At 35.1% G+C, this 13,360-nt stretch overlaps 1 protein-coding gene across 1 annotated transcript; it reads right to left on the bottom strand.

Annotated features, from left to right (window-relative positions):
- Nucleotides 1–4,297: 4,297 nt before the first annotated feature.
- On the bottom strand, nt 4,298–13,360 carry phb2b (prohibitin 2b). The gene is made up of 10 exons (XM_056459972.1): nt 13,288–13,360; nt 12,480–12,609; nt 11,482–11,566; nt 11,300–11,379; nt 10,260–10,444; nt 6,360–6,489; nt 5,681–5,784; nt 5,079–5,156; nt 4,722–4,798; nt 4,298–4,563 (listed from the first exon to the last, which is right to left on the bottom strand). The coding sequence occupies exons 1-10, from the start codon at nt 13,306–13,308 to the stop codon at nt 4,542–4,544; spliced, it is 912 nt and encodes a 303-aa protein (XP_056315947.1). The 5' UTR covers nt 13,309–13,360; the 3' UTR covers nt 4,298–4,541.

The raw sequence follows: 13,360 nt of genomic DNA, 5'->3' as shown, positions 1-13,360 counted from the left end.
ATATTTTAGAAATGACTTCTATTTCTTGCAGCTGAACAACAGGATTAACTGTGATCACCTCAGGTACACCCCATGTGCTTTATTCAGTGTTAACTGCTAACAATGCGAGTTTGAATGCCATTTTGCATGACATTTATTGCCATACTAAAAGCAGCAGCAGCAGATAGTTTACCTCAGTTCTAGAAAATAAAATAAACAGTCTAAAATTCAATTTTAGGTTAGATTAAACTTTGTCATTACACATGTACAAATACAAGGCATGAAATGCAGTTTAGGTCAAACCATGAGTGCAGAACTGTTACTCAGAGCAAGTCAACACATATCGGTGATTCAGCATTTACATTTAATAATGTTAAAGAGGTTTAATATGTATTTAACAAAATGATAAGGTTTACAATTTAATTGAGTGCAGTAAGTGCACTATTCTGTGCTTCAAAATGGCTGTATTTAAATTTCTGTCATGTTTCGTCAGGCGGTAAACAGCCAATTGCTTATCACCGAGTATCTACTCACATGGCATGATGTTAGGACACAGGTTCATGTGTTACATATGCTGTTTTCCACCTAGGCAACCCGAGGTGCAGAAATATAATTGGATAAACTAAGCATTGGGCGGGTTAAATGACCAAAATAAAGACAAAACTAAAAAGACTTGTCAGTCAGCTACAAAACTAGAAATTCCTGACTGATGCTGATAGTTACAACAGCAAGACAACCATGTCCAACTATTTGCAGAAGTTATTGCGCAACATTTTCCTACTCATCAATACTGGCAACCCATATTTGGCTATGCATTCCGACAAAAGGCTCAGCATTTGTTCACTAGTACCTTTCAAAGAATGCAAATACAAAAAAAGAGCCAATCAGAAAACCAAAACAAAGCCCCCTCAGCTTAACTGAGTTTGAAGCAGGATAGAGGGAGTTCAGAGGGCAAGTGGGGAGAAAGATTGAGAATGATTAGGGGCCATTCACACAGAATGTGTCTGTGTGTTTAAAAATGTGAGAAATGCACTTCCATCAAGCACGTGTTTATATAGAAAAACAATAAAAATTTATTGCATTGGAATTGAAATTTTTCTTAGACTGCTACTGAAACTAGATGTTGGTGCAGGAGTGATTTTTTTTTAGGTTCAAAATATCTGAAGTTCTATAAATGAAAAATTATTTGGAATATTGTCGCTGAATAAATTCACATCCATGTCTCACAGCTGCTGTCAGATGCAGGTTGAGTAAAAGAGCTCTAGAGGGCGCTGCTACAGTCTCTGCACCTCTGTGTTGCCAGATGTGGTCATTATAAGCATTGCATCATTGAACTTGTTTTATCATTGGACAGTGGTAATAATTTGCTCCGTAATCCACTTGTTAAGTTTGACGTCACTCTAAGCGGCTTCCGGGTCTAAGCGCTCTATCAAACTGTATAGAAAGACTCAACAAATGGTAATAATAAACATTTACAAAGCGATGTAATACTTTCAAAAATCATGACGCGATATACAATCACTGACCACTTTATGAGGTACACCTTACTAGTACCGGACCCCATTTTGCCTTCAAAAGTGCCTTAATCCTTCATGGCATAGATTCAAAAAGGTAATAGAAATATTCGTCAGAGATTTTAACCCATATTGACATGATAGCATCACAATGTTGCTGCAGATTTGTTGGCTGCACATCCATGATGTGAATCTCCCGTTCCACCACATCCCAAAGTTGCTCTATTGGACAGTCTGGTGACTGTGGAGGCCATTTGAGTACAGTGAACTCATTGTCATGTTCAAGAAACCAGTCAAAGATGATTCGTGCTTTATGACCATGCTTTCATGTTGTTGACACCACATTCTGACCCTACCATCCAAATGTCACAGTAGAAATCGAGACTCATCAGACCAGGCAATGTTTTCCCAATCTTCTATAGTCCAATTTTGGTGAGCCTGTGCGAATTGTAGCCTCAGTTTCCTGTTCTAAGCTGACAGGAGTGGCACCTAGGGCCTCTTGCATCAACGCTTTGTACGCACAAAAACATTGCGTACGCCAGATTTCACGCTCACGTTTGGATTTACTAACGTTGAAATGAACGCGAGTGTGCGTTGGTCCACGCCAACTTCATGTCTGGCGTACGTGCATTTCTTGTGTGTGTTTGTTTTATTTCCATAGGCGACTCCTAGAGGCAATTATGTTAAATTGCACACTACAAAGTATCTTTGAGCTGTGCAATGGCAACTGTATGGGACGGGATCATCCACATGTCTAGCAGGTAACTTATATAAGGTTTCCATACCATGCAGTTGACCAGCCAAACATTAAAGCGCAATTTGCATCGATCGCCGGTTTTTCCAATGTAATCGGAGCGATCGACTGCACACACATAAAGGCACCATCTGAAGACAAATATGCATACGTGAATCGGAAACATTTCCATTCAATAAATGTGCAAATAATATGTGAAGCTCAAATGCGCTTAACATAATACACACACTTATTAATGATTCCTACTTGTCTTCCGCGTGATGAAGAGTAGGCAAAATCTGATATGTAGTGGGGGAAAAACAAAGAATGAGTTCAGCAGACGCTGGATTCGAACCGGGCTCATGATCGTTTCAAAACATGTCATGCGCTTTACAAGCTACGCTGCTGCTTACTGTTCTGTTTAGTTATATAGTCTCTGTCAATCAGATGGTGATGGGCGGGAATCACTCAACTAGCTCATTCCAACGAGGTGTTCTATCTGCACTTAGCATAAATAGACACTACAAAATTTTACACCTTTACATCGGACCATTTCTTTTTTAATTCACTCACAGTGCGATGTTCAGACCCCACTGTGTTAACCGCGTCAGCTAAACTCTCCCACTCTATTTTTTTTCTTTTGTTATTAATTCTGGAGGACAAACTTGCAAAGAACACCATTTTCTCCAGTCTACCTTCGAAAGGAGCACTTCCTATTCACATTCTGTTCAAAGTTTCTCTTTTTGCTTGCTTTTGCCAATGCTTTTTCATTTGGTTTTGCCAAAGTAGAGTCATTACCATATTTATAAGGGGGAGGACGCAGGGAGGGGTTTTGCGTTCGTGCACGTGCGCTCAGTTTCAGGTTAATTCGGATGTACAAAGAGAATATGCGTGGAATTCTGCATACGCAGCGTTTCATACATCTGAATTTTTTTACTGCGTATACACATTTTCAGCTTTGTGCATACCTAATGTTTAAGTATAAATTCAACGAAAGTCTTCGTACATGAGGCCCCTGGTGTGGTCTTGCTGCTGTAGCCGATCCGCTTCAAGGTTGGATGTGTTGTGTGTTCAGAGATGCTCTTCTGCATACCTCTCTGTTGTAACAAGTGGCTATTTGAGTTTCTGTTGCCTTTCTATCAGCTCGAATCTGTCTGGCCATGATTTTAATTGGCCATGAAAACATGATTTTATATAAATTCACTTTAATGTGTGATGTGACTAAAAAGTCATAAATGAATATTTTCTCAATTCAAATAAGTTGCAGCTTGGACCCGGAAACAGTATTCCATACATCATGACTTTCGTAGTTTTTGTAGGTTACGAGGTTAGCTATTTCTAAAATATATCTAATCTTATTTGCTACATTTTTCGTGAGACTGCTATTTGTTTTTTGTAGAAATATATGGCAACAATGAATCTGTGGCACTAGTAAACTCCACGGTAAGACAACCGCAATGGTCATCATATTATTTGTATTAAACTGTGAACTACTATCACAACAGTAGCATAATGACCCTTGTTCAACAGATATGTACAACAGAAATGTAATTATTGGATGTAGTAGGCTACATGCTATTTCATTAAATGTAGTAGAGTATAAATTGCTGTTCATCCATCAACTCCAAATCTTATAAAAGAAAATTATTATAGCAAAAATAACAATGTATTGCTTCATGAAACACAATTATAGGACTATATTTTACCCCCAGACCCCACTATGATAGTTTCATAAGAAAATGTCAAGAAATATTGAACTGAAACTGCAAAAGACAATGTGTGTTTCATAAAGTTCATGAATTCCAGGTTAATTTGAACAACAAGTCACTTATCAAACATGAAATAAAAAAAAATAAAAACCTAATATGACATAGTAAAGTTTTTATTATTATATCTTTTTGCCTTACATAAACAACTGTATGCATTATTTTTCAGCAGACATGCATCATTCCTAAAAAAAATTGATGGATTCTGTTGATCTTTTCAGTCAGCCATGAGTTTGAGTCTACTGAATTCTTTGAATATTTGTTTTCTGTTACAACAATCAACGTTGAAAAAAAAGAAAAAAGAATTATCTTTTACATTAGAGTCTTTATTCATTGTGCTGAATAACACAAATCTTCAGTGTCTCTGTAATCAGCAGATTTTGGTGTCAAATTTAACTGATAAGCCAGAACGACACCATTAGATATTTAACGAGTCTTCCCAGACTGACATCTCCATTTGTGATCCAATCAGAAAATTCCATCTCAAAGAACACATGCTTACTTGTATTAGAACCTTGGACGACGGATTGAGTGAGCCTTATGAATGAGTTACTTCTTTCCGAGCGACAATCTGCAATCCAAAAAAACAGTCAACATCAACTATATTTATACACAATGCCATTAATTACGCAAGCACATTTTTATTTTTGATTAGGCACGCAGTCTTTTACTACTGGCAAAATCTGAACTCTCACGTAGGAAACTGTGTAGGGCATTTACAGTTCTTACTTGTTAAAAGAGTCATCCTGTAGATTCATAACCAAACTATCAGCACTCAGGTACACCTTGTTCTGTGAAGCGGCCACCTGTAAAACAACCTTCATCTGGTCAGGCCTTTCAGAAAGGACAACATAGCATTCATCTTCTTCCAAAAATAAAACAAATAAAAAGACAAATGTTATGCCAAAAAGCAGTCCAAGACCAGCTGAACCTTGGCAGAACCACTAGTGAACATCAAATATTTACATGGGTGAAAAACACACCTTTTTCCAAAGCGTGCCATTTACATCAGGAAAGCTCATTAAAAATGTTGAATAAACAAAACGCCACACAGATGTGGAAAAAAAAAAGTGAATAACACTGTACCGTTTTGGAGATGTTCTGCGCTGCTCTGATTCTTCTTAGTTTCAGGTATCCAGGGTTCTTTGTGACAGCCTCCCCTAACTGTTAAGTAGATCAGAACATAAACAAATACATAAACAATTTCTCATAAAACATTAAAAAAAAAAAAGATTCCATGATATCATTTTATTAATTTTATAAAGAAATACCAATAATATAATATAATAATAATAATAAAGCATTGTCTAATAATATACCATTTTAATAAAAAAATAATGTTGCATTGTTTATGTTGTTAAATAATGTTTCATAATGTTTAGATCTGTGTTATATACAATATATGATATTTTTGCACAATATTAGAATACAATATAAAATATTATCTAAAAATATTATACTAAATAATATATTAGCAATATAATATATTTACATCACATTAAGAAAATATGAAATAATAATAATAATAGATTGTTCATATGACATTTATATTCTAATATTTATACATTTAAGTAAAATAAAATAAAATGTAATGGAATAAATAAATGAAATAATAATGAAATAAAATAGGCATTTAGATGTGTGAATGCTTGGCAAATTATACATAATTCTAAACAGGAAGATCATACCATTTTGGCTGCCTGAGCTTCTCCTTCAGCTTGGATGATCTTCTGCTTCTGTTCTTGTTTAGCTTTCTCCACAAAGAACTGAGCTCTTTGTGCCTCCTGCTGGGCTGAAAGAATATACACACTTTTATTAACTTAATTATTTTAACATAATATACTTAATATAAGTATATGCTGAGCTAGTGTGTTTCCCATACTGATAAACTTCCGGTGACCTGTTATTGTGAGTTTTTTCCATTTTATACGGTTCCTTTTACAGCATCGATATTGTAATGTAATTCAAATACAATCAGTTAAACAGACTTTGGCATTCATTCAGTTGCTCAAGCGTAAAACGAGACAAAAAGCCGTTTGCTCTCACACGCCTGTCAGAATGGGCAGGCTAGCGCAGAAGCTCCATTGAATATACTGGGGTTAAATAAATGCTCATATTATAAAGATAGGGCGGGGAAAATGTTATTTAACGCAGTGCTTCTTGTACAATCTGAGACCCACTTTATATCTGATATCACTTTTAAAGTGATTTTTAAAGAAAACAGACCTTAAATGCACCGATTTTGCATTGGCATACAATTCACCGAAAACGATTAACCTAGGTTACTGGCAAATTAAAAGTCCTATTAGCATGCTTCGGCATATACCCCATTGGTGCAGCAGCACAGAAGAACCAAATCTTACTAACCAACTTGCTTGGCCTCCACTGCTGCGGTGTACTCCTTGCTGAAGCTCAGCTCTGTGATGGCCACGTCATCCAGAATAATGTTGAAGTCTTTAGCACGTTCAAAGAGCTCCCGTCGGATGAGCAGAGACACCTGCAAACAACCAATCAGGATTAAGAATCATACATTTTAGGCTGGATAAATGAATTAGGAGGTTTCCAGGATCTGACACTTTAATTTGTTTTAGATTTTCTCCAGTTCTTTTCAGAACACTATTAAATTTTATGTATTTGTTGTGAAGAGAGGGAAACTTGGTGAACCAAGATACCGTTTCATATTGTTTATAAATGTTTGGTTTTTATTTTCAAGACTTTTGACTGGTTTTCTTTTCTACGGAAGCCAGTTTCTGCCATTAAATAACAAATAAAAAAAGTTACCTTTTGTCTCAATTCTGAAATAAAGTCATAACTGTGAGTTATAAAGTCATAATTGTCACTTTGTATGCCTTTGTATATAATACTGAAAATAAAGCGACAGTTTCCAGAGACTATGTTTATGTTGTCTGACTCCTCTAATAAAATTAAGATTTCTCGATTACTGAAATCATGCCATAAAGAATATTATCTATTTCATTATTATAAGCCAATGCGATCCATATATTGACATGTCATTAACACTTAAGGTAAATCTCAACAACAGGAATTTATACTTTCTCACAATTATGACTTTAATTTAAAAATTATTTTATTTTTTTTAAATCTCAGATTTGTGACTATTTTTCTCGTAATTGTGACAATGTCATTAAATGTCACAATGCTTACTTTATATCTTGCAATTGCAACTATCTCAGAATTCTGATTTCTTTCTCGATCTCTTTCAGAATTGCAAGTTTATATCAGAATTGCTTGATACAGTCACAATAACTTTTTTCAGTTGCAGAAACAAACTTCCATATATTTCAGATTATTTCTGAATGAAATTCTAAAAATGTGACTTCAGCATCAATGCGACTGCAAATCTATGCTTTTTTTTTTTTAACAACGCAATTGACAGTGTGACTTAATTGCAAAGTATATTTAGATATTTTTTACACAGACCATTGAATGTATGGTCTTTCACAATATGCAGCACTTTGTTAGTGTGTAACCACATACTAGGTTTATTTTTTTCCCAAAATTAATTAAAGTCGCAGTAATCCCCTTACACAAAAACTCATCCAATCGGGTATCTATTGCTATTGCCATGGTCAGGTTGTTATTCTAGTTCTCGTTTTCCAATAAATTTTTCAACTGTGAATTAGCGTTGAAAATGCCACCTTGAGGACAAAGTGGTGCAAAATTAAACCATACCTCCAGTTTAAGGAGCACTGTATGTGGAGTTAGAACATTTTTCTTGTGCTCATATAGTAATTGTACTGTGTGGCAAATTTAACCAATAAGTGAGGTATAGAGTGGAGGAACTATGACGTCAATTTGTATGCAAAACCCGGAAGCGAGTTAGCATTTTAGCAGTTCCGGTTCCCTCTTCCCAAAGTCAATGGGTTTTTTAAATAAGGTTAAATAAGCTAACACAAACTCAAGATAATTTAACGTTTTGTTCTACGACATAAACCACAGTTACATCACACTCTTGATTTTTTAAAATCGGTTATGCTTCTTTAAAAAGACGGTTGCTATCAAGTTGCTAAACTGGACTACAGGCGGTGTCGGAGACATTATACGTCATCGAGCTGAACTGGTCTGGAGCGCAGCTCGCTTGTGTTGGGCATTTGGATTTGTCTGTTATTTAGGTATTTTCATGAATAGTATTTTATAGTTTGTAGTGTTTTTCTAATTGAGATTTCGTATTGTGTGTAGATAATGCCTTCACTTGTAAAGGCAGTCAAGACAGATTAATTTATAATTTATTTTAATTAAACGATATTATGCAGATACTGCTTACCAGTGCAGCCTGTCTCTTTCCTGCTCTCAGTAATGCAAATGTTTGAATAAATGAGTATAAACACCTACATATTAACTGTCATTTTAACGTGATCAAGTGATTTAGTCATTTTTTTCTTCATCTGAACACATTTAACTCTGTCATAACTGCGATATTTACACTCCTCCATAAAATGTATAGCAGATGTGACTGTGTGGGCTGCTTTTCGCTGTACTTCGTGACATAAAAAGAATACTGAATGTTGCTCTGTGTCCATGATGGAACTTGCAGGCATTTGATAGACTTGTCCCTCACGCCTCATTTCTGTTGTTTGTTAAGGTAAGCAGGCTTCGTGACTTATTTAAATATGTCTTATTATAATATTATGTAGGCACATTTATACATAGTTTTAAAACTTTTACAACAACCGTTAAGCAAAACATGTATTTCCCATGTAAAAACAATCCAAAAGGCACGTAGGTCTATGTGTATTTACATATTTATTTGTTTATAATATATAGCGTGCATTATAATATAATAAACAGAGAGATTAACTTTGTCATGGACCATATTTCTAAAAATAAGCTAGAAAAGTTGTCTGTAGCAGGGTGGTGCTGATGTCACAGACGAGCGCCTCGAGGGCAATGTAGTCCGTTTGTAGCCTAATGTTAGCTTTTTAATTCTTGAGTTTCCAATTAAGATAAAAAAAGTGCTCAAAGTTGAATTTTCATGTGAGGATTATCCGGCTGGACAAAACGTGTAAGTCTAATGAACTGTGTTTGAACACAGAGCTTATTATTTGCAATCTTTGAAAAGCCTATGGGAAAATCCTATAGGGATTTTATCGAGGGAACCAGTTTTATGCAAGCAGCCGATTCGCCTACAAAGTGACGTCATAGTTCCTCCACTCTATTGGCCGATTAGGGCCCCAGGAAATAGACGTTTCCATAAATTATAGGCTAAATAACATAGTTTTCAATCATATTTTGTATAGTGAGGGTCTAAGTAATACAATTTTTACTTAATTATTACATCCATGCAAATGTGTCCCCCACCCCAACCATGGAGAAGTCCAGCAGCCAAATCAGATGAAGATTTAGTTTATATATATATATATATATATATATATATATATATATATATATATATATATATATATATATATATATATATAATTTTTTATTTTTTTTTCTCATTTGTTAATAATTTTTGGGAAACAAATCATTTAAAATGTAGACACTGCATTAAGGTACAAATAATAATTCCTTACATTTATATGGCGCTTTTCTGGGTACTCAAAGCGCTTTATAGATGTTGTGGGGGAATCTCCTCATCCACCACCAGTCTGCAGCATCCACCTGGATGACGCGATGGCAGCCATTTTTGCGCCAGACCGCACACCAGCTTATTGGTGGAGGGAAAGAGTGATGAAGCCAATTATGATATGAGGATGGCTAAGAGGCCATTATTGACAGAAGCCAAATTGGCCAGGATATCTGGGTGAAACCCCTACTCTTTTCGAAGGACATCCTGGGATTTTTAATGACCAGAGTCAGGACCTCGGTTTAACGTCTCATCCGAAAGACGGTGCTAACTGAAAGTATAGTGTCCCCTTCACTATACTGGGGCCTTAGGACCCACACAGATCGCAAGTTGAACAGCCCCTGCTGAAATCACTAACATCTTTTATGGCAGCAACCTAGCTTTGCCATTTGCCAGACACAGCCCCGCTTAGCTCCAGTGGATGACTATGCACAAATGTAGAAAAGAAGATTGAGTGATATAAGACAGCAAAATAAAAATACAAAGAGTGCATATTAGGACTATTGGGCCCCAATGGTTGGAATTGTTTAGGGCTCCCACAAATAACTAAATCCCCCCCCCCAAACTCTACACATATAACTGGATCATAATCAGCTGCATGTTATTTTCTAGAAAAAACAACAACATTAGTTTGTAGAAGCCTTTGAAAAATAAGAAACAGACTGTGAGAGAATACTAACTTGAGCTCTTTGCGTAATTAGTTGGGAGGCGTTGAATTTGGCAACCACGCTCTTCAGAACTTCATTTACAATGGACGGCAGCACGCGCTCATCATAGTCCTGCCCCAGCTGCTGGTACATGACGGGGAGGTTGGAGGCCAAAGGTCGTGACAACACACGCAACGCAATGTTCACCATCTGCAGGTCTGAAACATTACATACACATAAAACTTACAACTCAAGATCTTGAACTATATACACAAGAACTACACAGGGTTCTTACTCTAAGCCAAATGTCAAATTCCCTGATTTTCCTTGACTAAAAAGCTGAATTTCCATGACCTATAATGAACAAAAAAACAAGTATTTTAAATCTATCCACTTGAAGCTTAGATTTAGTACAAAATTAAGTTTAACTGGTTTGGACAAATCATGCTTCAAATAAAAATAAAGTGTGTTGTCACATCACATCTGTTTAGGAGTACTAAAGTTCAAAACAAAGTCGGACTGGAGATTAGATCGATTTTAATTTTAAAGGTGTAGTCAATCTTTTCAATTAGACTACTTACTATGTTGATGTAACACTGATTAAAACATTATGATTAATCTTAGCCTCTGAATGGCTAGGCTAAGAACGTTCAAATCTGTCAGTGACCACTTAAGCTACAAAAACAACGTATTTAATTATAACTAGCTAGCTAACATTATAGCTACATTACACAAGCTAAGACTTTTTGATCTGTATGACCAGTGGGACTATGACAAGTTTGACTTATTTTTGAGCTGTTAACTGCATTTGACTTATTGCTGTTTGACAAGCAGGAAAAGTAATAAAATTGCAGTGATAAAACAGCCTAACCATAACAATGGGTAAAACACATGAAACAGTGTACTAGAAATAGTATACAAATTTACATTATGATAAACGTAAAGTAAACTTTAAAATGACAAACAAAAATCAATGATATTCCATGCCTTGAATAAAGGAAATTAAAACAGCTACAATAAAAAAATAATGTTCAAATAAAAGAAAAGAAAACAAAAAACAAACAAAATATTACCTTTGCTTCCTGTTAGAGATGATATTTTTCTTGGTCTGGCTCGGATATCATATATGATTGGATATTGAAACCATGGTATCCTATTAGAAGGATGCAGTTCAGAAATTATTTACAACTTGGCTGTTTTATGGTAAAACTAAACATGGGATTTTATACAGAAGGCTAATAATTAAAAGGATTACCTGAAGTGGAGGCCCTCAGTGTGGACGGTATCTAACTGGACCCCTCCAATTCTGTTAAAGATAATTGCTCGATGGCCACCCTCCACTACACACAAGAACAGTTTCGTCAATATTTACATCAGTAAGCCTCTCATTTCAAAAGTTTTACACTAGTTCAAATGTTTGGGGATTCTAAAACTCTGCAATATTTGAAAAAAATCTAATTCTGATTTATGTGATCCAATAAAACAGTGAGATTACAATGTTTTACATTTTACTTTATTTTAAAATGCATTTTTTGACAGCAAATACTAGTCTTCTGAAACATGATTTATCAGAAATTACTCTAAAAGGCTGCTTTATTATAAATGCTTAAATAGGTTTACGTAAAATTATATTTTTAGTAAACTAAGAAATTACTCACATGTTCCAAAGAACAGCATTTATTTGTTACACTTTAAAAGGTTTTACTGACACTTTTGGTCATTTGTCCAAGGTCATGACATTATTTATGCAGGTGTAATTTGGTAATGTCCATTTCAGCTTCATTAAACAGTCAATACATCTAAATGACCTTTTTTTTAATTTCTTCTGCAGTGAAAAGACTCATTTAATTGTATTAACTGAATTCATAACTCAAAGTTTAGAAATCTGCTATTTAAGACAATGCAGACATTTACTAAGGTTTGCATTTAATGTTTTTTTAAATAGACAAAAACACTTTGTAAATTAATCTCACAGGGCCAATTAAAAGACGATACAGAACACTGATAAAAATAATAATTTAAAAAAACATACAACAAAAAGATACCTTTTTACTCTTTCTGGACAATTCGCTTATTTTTTACTCAGACAAGTGAAATGATTTACTTTTCTGAGGGACATGCACACAAGCACACAGCTTAATGTCAAGCCTAGTTACTGATCCCAGACTGCTTAGTGGTAGTATACCCCCAGTTACTCTGAGCTCTAGTTCTAACACCTTTTCTAATGTACTACTTTATGCCATTGTAATGTACCTGTATAAGTGGCTTCTCTTACTCCATATGCAAGTGCACCAGCTCCAATTAATAACTTGAGTCCGATTCCAGCACCCCTCGAACCTGAGGAAATGCGTCCCATCAAATCTCGCAGGTGCTGAAGGAACCTCTGCAAGACAACAAAATAGACAAATTTATTGCTGTGGAAAGGTCATAGAACAATGACTCCTACCTTTATGAAAAAAACACTATAGTCATCTCTATTAAATACTACTGTGTAGTGTTTTTGAACCAAACTACTTACTGTATGCTTAGTAGTCAACTGATAAACTGTAACAAATACTGTAGTATACTTAATTTTAGTAAACTATGGGGTTTTCTAGTATAATATAGCCTATAGTTGTAAAACAAATACAACATTGGGTCATTTCTTTATATTGCTATACAAAGACACACAGCATTCACTATAAATTACTACTATTTGTGATATTACATAGCATTTCGTCCTCACAAACAGATTAGCAGTGTTAAATTAGACGACGGAGCCATCCACTGACGCTTTATGTGTAGAATTCAAAATGTCTAGCTTAGAATATTCTAGTTTTACCTTTAAGTTGGATGTATTCAAGATTTAATAATATACAATGTCTGAGAAATTACTTTATGCGCTGACATTCTGACAATGAAAGCGCATCATGTACTGTGACAAAAGCTGTATGATTTCTGTTTTTCTTCAAATTTCTGTTAACAAATATGACATATTGTAAAAAGTTGTTATTTACGTCAACCAACATCATTTTATAAATCCATAAATAAATGTGTTAAAAAATTTGACACCGGTACTCACGCTAGGCTCTTTATTCGCCATGCTTGCAAGCGCTACTCAAGGTCGTCATGAACAACTTCCGCTTTGACCGGAA

Source organism: Danio aesculapii, chromosome 6 (genome assembly GCF_903798145.1).
Source record: "Danio aesculapii chromosome 6, fDanAes4.1, whole genome shotgun sequence".
NCBI classification, from domain to species: Eukaryota; Metazoa; Chordata; class Actinopteri; order Cypriniformes; family Danionidae; genus Danio; species Danio aesculapii.
This window is presented reverse-complemented; position numbering and strand designations above follow the sequence as displayed.